Source organism: Rutidosis leptorrhynchoides, chromosome 10 (assembly GCF_046630445.1).
Source record: "Rutidosis leptorrhynchoides isolate AG116_Rl617_1_P2 chromosome 10, CSIRO_AGI_Rlap_v1, whole genome shotgun sequence".
Classification (NCBI taxonomy): Eukaryota; Viridiplantae; Streptophyta; class Magnoliopsida; order Asterales; family Asteraceae; genus Rutidosis; species Rutidosis leptorrhynchoides.
The window spans coordinates 65,189,327-65,200,472 of record NC_092342.1 but is presented as its reverse complement, the minus strand read 5'-3'; the positions used below and the strand labels follow the sequence as shown (position 1 = coordinate 65,200,472).

Sequence of the window (11,146 nt, the reverse complement as noted above, 5' to 3'; positions counted from 1 at the left end):
AAATAATATAAGTTTGATTTGATTGTGTTGTTTTCTTACCTATGAAATTGCCCTTTTATAATATATCTAAAGATAATGATGTATAAGAAATTGTTGATTAATGCTCGTATCATTAATAAAATATGTTCATTATTACAAATTACATGTTAAATTGTTAATTATATAAAATAATCACATGTTCACTAACAAATATGTACATCTGAACGAGAAACTATATATTTGATTGTATAGGTAAAATATAAGTTTTTTTGAAATATACTATGTTCAATCTTAGTCTCAATCAATCAACAATTATTGGTGATCCAAACTACTCACACGTGAAAATTTTTGTAAATTAAAAGTTCCCGTAGTTCTCGCCATTTTTGTGGTTCACATTTGAACTTTTGACTATATGTATATGTATATGTATATATGTATATATGTATACTAGATTTTAAGAGCTCGTGCGTTGCACGTCAGCTCTAAAAAATAGTTTTCATAAGCGTTACTATTTGTACCACATTGTTCGTTGTTGATAGTTTTCGTAATCGTTACTATTTGTTGTTGTTCATTACTCAAATGTGTAAATAACAATATCTAATTGCATAACTATAACAACTTTGAGAAATATTATGACTATGCATACACTGTAAACCATTTTGTAAACCACGGGGACCAACCACCTTGAAAAAAAGGTCCAGGGACGAACATCGCAATTTTTTCGATATAAAATAAATAAATTAATAATATATAAAAATTAATGGTGAATTGTAGTTGGTCAAAAAATCCCTGACGCTTTCATCTTTTTTCCTTCAGATCGTGATTGACGCCTCTTCAACGTCAAGGCGTCAGCCACCGATGCCACATAAGTCACGCCCTATTTTCTGACGCCCTTTAAAATGGTCTTGTAATTTTTATGGCTCCAAATCAAGTACAATGTAGAGCAAATCATACACCTTCAAGCATTTTTTTCATACTATAAAAGTAACCATTCACACCTATATAATACTCTATATAATAACAACTTTGACAAAATACATAGTTCAACTCCGTACAAATAATATAAATATCCAATAAAATCTAAAATTAGTCAACGTGAGTTATATGAAGGATCGAGTGTAATTTCATATTCAAAGTATATAGGTCAATGTTGACCGCGTACATATGAATTAGTGAACAATTGTTGAAATTACTTTGTAAAACATTCTATGAAAAATTAGACACGGTTCTTTGACATTTCAATGTGATTGGAACATCAGAAAACTCTATTTTAATCTGTAACCCATTAACAAATCATTCCAAAAAAAAAAAAAACAGTAGCCATTTTAACAATGTTTCTTTAACTAATTGTTTCATACTTTCATGGCTTCCTTAAGGACCCATCTGATCACTTATTTCCATTTTCTCTTAATCACATACGTAACCTCATTAACCTTCAATTTGACAAATATCGGACCGCATAATCAGAACCAAGAGATAGATATTGAAGGTGACGGAGCATACATATCCGACGGTGGAATCCAATCAACCCCAGATCGGATCGTACCGAATCGTCGGAGGAGGAGGAGGAGATAAACATAACACCCTTTTTAGACCTATAATAAAAATTCACTGATTGTACTAACCTATCAGTCCAACCCGCCCATTTCATCACCTCTAATATTCAGAAAAAAATAACCAAACTCATCATCGTCGATTTTGTGTTGTTTCTTTTTGTTCACAATAACATCAAATACGACTTCGGCTATGGGTTCTACATGAACAAAACACGTATTAAGATTCAAAATATTGGAGAATAATTATACGATTGCCGCAAAAAAAGAGAAAACGGCGTAACAAAATCATTTTCTTTTTGCTATGATTTTACTTGTTATGGCAGGTACCATGACTTTTCTTTTAACATAACCATACCTAAATCAAATTACTACAGGTACAAAATAGGAGGTATGTTTAACTTCAAATATTACAGGTATGTCTAAAGTAAAACATTTTAACACAAAACCATGCAAAACACTAAAGCAAAATTAATTTAAACAAACACTAAACCATGCAAAAAGGCTCATTTTAAGAACATCAATAATGCATACTACATACCTCAACATTTCCGGGTCTACTTCATCCATCTCAAGTATATTCAACAATATAGAGGAAGGAGTTTATATGAATGCCCATATCAAAATAACAAATAAAAAGTGAGAAGTTCCTCTAATTTAAATTTGATCATACCCAAATATGTTGACAACTCCATGTGTTTAGGATGTATTTTGCTCAGATGTTAAGATCAAGAAGTTCTTGTTTGCGATGATGTAGCGTTTTTATCAAGCTTTCAAAAAACAAAAAAAAACTGCACAAACACAAGAAGTCGATAGTATGTGGTTTATGAGTATCATTAGCAACCCATCTTTACACAGTCCTAGAGTGACCCATACCGATCTAAGAGTGTGTATGTAGTAACTAAACTGACCCATACCAAACCCGAAAATTTGTTATATAAAAATCAACCGAAGTCAAAATTTGCACCGAAAGGAACTGTTTCAAACAACTTTTAGTCTGAACTAAAGGGGCTTCCCAAAAATGAAGTAACATACATGATTCATCTCATACTAAACAACTAAATCAACATAAATGAAGGTAAAGGTAGAGATAATTTAAACTTAAACAGCTGATTCATAATTCATACAAAGTAAATTTCATCATTTACTAACTTATAAAAGTGAAGGCAAATAACCTGATTCAGAATCAAAAACAGCAAAGTTAATGTTGGTACAACTCTAAAGCGAATACAAATATACAACTTGGATATAACTTCATACCATATATGTGATAAGAAAGGTTAAAGTGATTACTTACATAGACACTGGATACTCAAAAAAATATTTCTTCATAACAAATGTTAAAATAAAATCGATCATTTGTTCAGAGGCTAGTTGGAGTTTAATCTGCTTAAAAACATGTAAATTACTAACTTGTAAATACGATACAGGGTAAATACAAATAAATGATATGTACCTTCGCGCATCTGAACAACGCACCGAGCAGATCAGTTACACGAAAACACACTAATTAAAGTGTAAGAAGCAATAACGTTGTTAATGTTATGCGTATATTAGACTTCGTATCCCTTACTCAAATGCCAAGCTTTACTTGACAATGATGCCATGCAATTCTGCACAACAGGATCCACATTAGAGTGGGTTAATTTCAACCCTTTTACTTTAACATGGGTTAATTTGGTTTATATTCACCTCCAACGGGTCTAAATAACAACCAGGTCATATATGTCAAATGGGTCATATGTCACCTAAAGTACACTTCTGATGTATGACCTCATGTAAATTATTGAAGACATGCATTCGGTGTTCAAAAACTTTGGACACAGGGCGTTTTGGGCAAACCTTGCCTGACCCGTTTCGACACATACCAAAGATTACCTGTAGTGACTATCAGGACTTGTATTCATAACCTATAAATAAACCATATTAAAACTATAGTTGTTTGCTCACAATAGCAGTTATTCAAAACCAAATGCAACTAATTTTAGATGAATCAATCAAATCAATAATTCCAGTACATCATCCAGTTGAACTAAACATTACCATGTCCAAAAGGACCGATAATGATGACGACAATGAAATTGCACATGTATCTCAACTGTAAAACCATTGAAATTAAAGTGATCAAATTTAAAATAACCAAGTTTCAAATCGAATTAAAAAAACCAATCATTAATAATTCAATTGTTAAAAAAAACCTAGAAAAATTAGAAGAACGATGTAAGAATTTGCAATACCTTCACATCAATTTTGATCGACCCGTTTTTTATCCGAAATCCATTTTGCAACATCGGTTAACCATATAAAATGAACCATAAAGGTAATCCGACTTCTCCCTGTTCCTAAAATCCATAAACTTGATATAGCAAACATAAACACTCGCATGTAAAACTTGATAATCGAAAGGTGTTTTATCTGTACTTATCAATTGAAGCAAGCAAAGTTGCATCATGTCATAAAAACAAACAAATATCAAAAAAACCAAACAATTAAAGATGTTACAGATGGTAAACAATTGATAGAACCTTTAAATTCAACCCACACGTAATCTTCAGCAAAATCGCTAAAACAAAAGTAGATAAATTCTTTTTATAAAAACTCAACAATATTCAAATTTGATACAGTAAAGTAAAATATTCTTACTGTTGATACATTAAACACCTACCTCCAAAAAAGAACAGATTAAAAATAAGATGAAGACGAAGGAAGCACACGAATCCTTTCAACTTGAAATCGATTTGATACTCAGCATTGTGCGATGATGATTAATACCAAATCCCTTATTTCAAAATAACGCTGTAAACCCTAAATCGTTTCAAACCCTAAAAAATTTATACGGATCCGTGCGTAATACTGTAGCGATTAAGTCGGATGTAATGGTTGGCGATCCAATCGGAGGTAGTTTTCAGTCACCGACGTTTTTAGGATTTGGGGTGTTGAGGTTTGAAGAAAGAGATGCAGATGGAAGAGAGAAGATGGGTTTATTTTTTTTATTTTTTTATTCGGAAATAAGCATATTGGTGGTGTTTTGATGTCCACGTGTATGGTACCAGTAATTTGTAGCATATGAGTGTTTTTAAAAAAATCCACGTGGAAAATAAAATGCTGGGACAATGTGAGTGTAACAAGTAGGATTTGAAATTCATGCTTTGTAAAATGTATATATATATATATATATATATATATATATATATATATATATATATATATATATATATATATATATACATACTTGATTTAAGAGCACGTGCGTTGCACGACTGCTCTATAAAATAGTATTCGAAATTGTTTTTATTGATAACGATTAGCTGTATGATACAATTACAATGGCGAATTTATCATTATTGATAGTATTTGTATAGAAACCAAATTATTGTAATTGTAAGTATCGTAAACGTTAAGAATGAATACACTTTTTTTTAACAGCGATTGGGATCACCCGAGGATGACTTTACCACCCGTTGCGATCATCTCACGTTTCGACTATGCCGATGCATCGATAATAACCCCGCCCAACAATCAATTGTTTATAGACGTTGTTACCACGTTTCAATTCTCGACTACTGAATTTACAAAATTTTGCTTGGGTATTCGTTTAGGGTCGTTTCCAATTTTTTGACCCAGAAAAAATAGGGTCGTTTCCAATTTTTTGACCCAGAAAAAAGAGTGAAGACGAGTGTTCGTGAATTGGACATGCTCAAAGTATCATGAATCGATAGTCATAACTATGAGGTTTGTTAAGTTCTAAAATTAAATATTTAGTAATTAATGTGTCAGTCAACATTTCAAACAAAAACTCATTCAAATTAATGTAACATAGATGTGATTACATACACATAAACATATAATTATTCACAATATTTGAATTGTCCGCAAGATATTTGTCAAACCACAGACTATCCGTGTAATTATTCATGGTACGGTTCCGTCCCAAATTAATTCGGTTCGGTGCCGTCCCGAGTCCCAAATTATTGAAAAATTCCGTACCGAGAACTGTACCGAAAAATATCGGTTCGGTTCGGTTCCATAGTCAAGGACGGAGGTTCTTTTGGGGGGGGGGGGCCCTGGCCACCCCAAGAACTTATGTACTTATTAGTAATTTTTCATATTTTATAAGGACTACTTGTGTAAATTTGAATTTTGGCCCCTCCGGAAACCAACTGACATTTTATTTGAGGGTTTAAAAAATTTGGATTTTAATAAATTGGGCCCAAAGCCCACTGTTAGCTAGGCATGAGGTTTATTCGACCAAGTGAAAGGCGTTTCAGTTTCTTCGTCCGTTGTTGCGCATCATTCATCATTCATTCTTCAATATTAAAAAACCTAATTTTTATTTAGTTTGGCATCTAGCGAATTGGTAGTATGGCTGGAGTCTCTGGTGATCAAACTATCCCTTCAAAAAGTGAAGGTATCTTTCATTTATTATTATTTAATTATTTTATATAATTGTACTAACTAATTTATCATATCTTTCTTTTATTACCTGTTTAACATTCAATTAGTTTTAGTGTTAGTTTATTCTTATATTAGCTTACTTAATGTAATGTGTACTTTCAATTGTAGTTTAATCTTAGTTTACTTCAATAAAAAAGATTGGATGTTTGTTGATTAAGACTATGAATTAGTTTGTTCTTTTCTTGATTAACAAAAATAAAATGATTTACAATTTGTATGTTGATTGATTAATAACCTATTTGAATGTAACATTTCAGTTGCTAAAAAGTCACAACCAAAGAAAATTACTTCATTTTTTAAGAGACAATCTAGTGAGGTAACGAATGAGGAAAATCAAGAGAATAAATGTTTCAAAGTTTCCGTAGAAGAGCAGGAACATGAACATCAAAATCAACCAAATGACCATCATACTGAAACTCAAAGGCCAATATGTTGAAGTGAATTCTAATTCCATCGAAAGAGATCTCGGGAAAAGACAACCAATTTGGAAGTATCCTGCCAATCAGAAAGAACAAGTAAGGCAAGATTATTTGAACTTCGGACCTTTTCAAGTCCATTTGAAAGAGTATCCCGGCAAAGCTATGACGAAGCATACTCGAAGATGTCAATACTTATGGTTTAGTATTTTTCCAAATTGATTAGAGTATTCTCCTACAACGGATTCTGCATATTGCTTCATTTGTTACTTATTTAGTGACAAACCAAATGTTCGGAAAGGTACGGATGCTTTTACAGTTAAAGGATTCAACAACTGGAAAAAAGTTAATGATGGAAATAATTGTGCATTTCTAAAGCATATAGGTAGTTCACAACATAAAGGTGCTGTTGTATCTTGTGAGAATTTATTGAACCAGAAAGCACACATTGAGAATGTCATTGAAAAGAGAAATGCGGAGGATGTTTTGAAGAACTGTATACGATTAAAAGCTTCAGTGGATGTAATTCGTTGGTTGACATTTCAAGCTTGTGCTTTTCGAGGGAATGATGAAACCGTTGACTCAAAAAATCGTGGTAATTTTATCGAGTTGTTGAAACTTCTAGCATCGCATAATGATGAAGTTGCGAATGTTGTGCTACATAATGCTCCCTTTAACTCAAAGTTTACTTCAGGTGATATTCAAAAAGAAATATTGAGTATTATTGCAAGTAAGGTTCGGAAACACATTCGAAATGAAGTGGGTGATTCTTACTTTTGTGTTATGGTAGATGAAGCACGAGATGAAGCTAAACGAGAACAAATGGCCATAGTCATAAGATTTGTTGATAAAGATGGGATAATAAGATAAAGGTTTTTAGATTTGGTGCATGTTACCGACACATCGGCAATGACTCTTAAAACAAATTTGTGGAACAAACTTTTGCAATATGAGTTCGATACTAGTAAAATTCGTGGTCAGGGTTACAATGGTGCTAGTAACATGAGAGAATGGAACGGGTTACAAGCACTTGTTATTAAAGAGTGTTCTTATGCATACTATGTCCATTGCTTCACTCATAGATTACAACTTGCACTAGTTGTTGCTGCAAGAGAAGTTATTCCAGTTCATCAATTTTTCAATAAATTGAGTTGCATTATTAATGTAATATGTGCTTCTAGTAAGCATCAAGATGAACTCCAGAAGTCTAAGGCAATAGAGATTAAGCATTTATTGGAACTTGGTGAAATTAAATCTGGTAAAAGGAGAAATCAAGTTGGGACATTAACGCGAGCAGGTGATACACGTTGGGGCTCTCACTTTCATTCAGTTTGTAGCTTACTTAGGATGTTTAATGCCACTCGTGTAGTTGTGGAGGGTATAATTGATGATAGCTCTAGCTACTCTCAGCGTGGGGATGCAACTGAGGCCTACAATTATTTGATGTCGTTTGAGTTTGTTTTTATTTTACATCTGATGAAAGAATTAATGGGGAAGACTGATACTTTATCTCAAGAATTTCAAAAGAAATCTCAAGATATCGGCAATGCCATTCACTTAGTGTCAGCAACAAAGAAAAGTTTGGACGACTTCAGAAATAATGGATGGGAACGTTTCTTTGGGCAGGTATGTGATTTCTCTACAAATCACAAAATAGATATGGCGTATTTTAGTGCTTTATATAAGTGTGGCAGATATCGTCCTCTTCAAAAAGACAATCATGTTAGTTTTGAGCATTTTTATCGAGTAGATATATTTATTTGTGCATTGGATAAACAATTACATGAGCTCTGCAATAGATTCGATAATAACGCAGTAGAATTATTAACTCTTAGCTCTGCTTTAGTTCCTAGAAAAGATTCTGAGGTGATAAATATTGATCAGATCTGCCCTCTTGTTGAGAAATATTACCCCACAGATTTTGATGAGCAAGAAATTATTCGATTAAGGTATCAATTGGAGTTGTTCAACATTGAGAAGACAAATAATCAGCAGCTTTGTGGCATCTCTACTATTTCTGAGCTATGCCGAATCCTTGCAGAAAGTAAAAAGTGTGAGGCGTATGGTTTGATTGAAAGATTAGCGCGACTAGTTTTAATACTTCCCGTTTCCACAGCTACAACTGAGAGGGCATTTTCAGCAATGAATATATGCAAGAATCGACTTCGTAATAAGATGTCAGACGATTTTCTTGCATCTAACTTGGTGGTATACATCGAAAATGAAAATGCACAAATGTTTGATTCAGAGTCTATAATTGATGAGTTTAAGAACCTTAAAGGTCGTCAAGCCGAGCTATAGTATTTTCTTATTCACCGTTAATTATTGTATTTAATGAATTTTAAACTAGATTGTTGCTTTATTTATATATATTTGAAACTTCATATTCTAGTTGATTTTTTACGGCCCCTGTTATGCTAATCTTCAAGCTCCGTGCATGTCCATAGTTTTCGGTTCGGTTTCGTGAAAAGAATCGTCCCACTGATTCTTAAGCTAAATTTATTTGACCCACTTCAATCCTTTTGTTATTTTGTTGTAACATACAATACCCATATTATTATGTATATCGATTATATGTACTATGTTTTAAAAATTCGTGGTTCAGACTGAACTATTATTTTGTTGTAATATATACTGTTCAACGTGTAAGTTGTAACTATTTTTTATGTATAATGATCGTATATATACTCTGTAGTATTGTTCACATATATGCGAACTCAAACTGCACTGATTATATGTATACTAATCATAAATATACTCCGTAGTATACTGATCATGTATATACTCTGTAGTATACTGATCATGTATATACTCCGTAGTATTGATCACGGTAGTATTGATCTCTGTAGTAATGATCATATATATACTGATAATATATATGTAGTTTATTATAATAATTATAAATCTTTAAATATATTATAATAATTATAAATCTTCAAATAACCATATTTGAAGTTTTATCCTAAGAATATGAGGTTTTTACAGAAATAAAACGTGTTAATGGAGTTTATATTACAAAGCGCATGATAATTTGAAAAAAAATAGATCTACATAATTGTAATATTTCGGTTCGGTCCGTTTCCCATTTTTTTGGGTTTCGGTCCATCCCGTACCGAGGTCCGAAAAATATGAAAATTAAGGACCATGGACCGTATTGAAAGTCCTCGGTCCGGTTCGGTTCCGGTCCGGTTTGGTTCCGGTCCGGTTCGGTCCGGTCCTCGGTTTTTTCATTTTTTTCCCATACCATGCACACCCCTACGCGTAATTTTGTTAATAACTCTAATTTAAAGTTCTAGCAAACATATTGGATCTTTCTTATTGACATTATACCCATTGCCTAAATTTATATGAAGGAAAACCTAACTCAGTTGACTGGAGATCCCAATGAAATGTCCCGTTCATATTGATTATAAACGTTCCATATTAATTGATTTCGTCGTGAGGTTTTGACCTCTATATGAGACGTTTTTCAAAGACTGCATTCATTTTTAAAACAACCATAACCTTTAATTTATCGATAAAGGTTTAAAAAAAAACATTACGTAGATTATCAAATAATGATAATCTAAAATATACCGTTTACACACGACCATTACATAATGGTTTACAATAAAAAATATATTACATTGAAATAAGTTTCTTGAATGCAGTTTTTACACAATATCATACAATCATGGACTCCAAATCTTGTCCTTATTTTAGTATGCAACAGCGGAAGCTCTTAATAACCACCTGAGAATAAACATGTTTAAAACGTCAACAAAAAATATTGGTGAGTTATAGGTTTAACCTATATATTATCAAATTAATATAATAGACCACAAGATTTCATTTATTCAATAATCTTACACTCGCAAGTGTATAAAAATCATTCTATGATGAACACCTGGTAACCGACATTAACATAATGCATATAGAATATTCCCCGCATACTCGCAAGTATGTCATAAATTGGCAATCGCAATCACCATATAAATCGAAGTATTAAAGCATTCCAAATTCCAGAATGGGGTTTGTTAGGCCCATAGATCTATCTTTAGAATTTCTCGTCAATTAGGGGTCATTTCCCTAATTCTTAGGCTACCAGACTTGAAGGGGCAATATTCGGTTTTATAATCCAACCATAGAATGTAGTTTCGCATACTTGTGTTTATTTTGTAAAACATTTATAAAGATGCAAGTATTCTCATCCCAAAAATATTAGATTTTAAAATTGGGACTATAACTCACTTTCACAGATTTTTCCTTCGTTGGAAACAAGACTTGACCACTGGTCGATTCACGAACCTATAACAAATATTTACATATATATCAAAGTATGATTTAAATATATTCACAACATTTTTTATTACGTTTTTATGATTTAAGTTTGTTAAGTTAGCAGTCCTCGTTAGTAACCTACAACTAGTTGTCCATAGTTAGATGTACTGAAATAAATCAATATATATTATCTCGAATCAATCCACGACCCTGTGTATACAAGTCTCAGGCTAGATCACAACTCAAAGTATATATATTATTTTGGAATCAACCTCAACCCTGTATAGCTAACTCAAACATTACTGCATATAGAGTGTCTATGGTTGTTCCGAAATATATATATATATAGATGGGTAGATATGATATGTCAAAACATTGTATACGTGTCTATGGTATCCCAAGATTACATAATATGTATAATACAATATAAATTAGTTAGGATATGTTTAGTCTAGATTTGTTACAAAATTTTCGTAGCTAAAA

The 11,146-nt window shown here is 32.3% G+C and overlaps 2 protein-coding genes across 2 annotated transcripts; both read left to right on the top strand.

Annotated features, from left to right (window-relative positions):
* Positions 1 to 5,894: 5,894 nt before the first annotated feature.
* LOC139870338 (uncharacterized) lies at positions 5,895 to 7,273 on the top strand. The gene is made up of 2 exons (XM_071858165.1): positions 5,895 to 5,940; positions 6,630 to 7,273. Exons 1-2 carry the CDS (start codon positions 5,895 to 5,897, stop codon positions 7,271 to 7,273), a joined length of 690 nt encoding a protein of 229 aa, XP_071714266.1.
* Positions 7,274 to 7,312: 39 nt separating this feature from the next.
* On the top strand, positions 7,313 to 8,704 carry LOC139870337 (uncharacterized). The gene has a single exon (XM_071858164.1). The coding sequence runs from the start codon at positions 7,313 to 7,315 to the stop codon at positions 8,702 to 8,704; it is 1,392 nt and encodes a 463-aa protein (XP_071714265.1).
* The last annotated feature ends 2,442 nt before the right edge of the window (positions 8,705 to 11,146 follow it).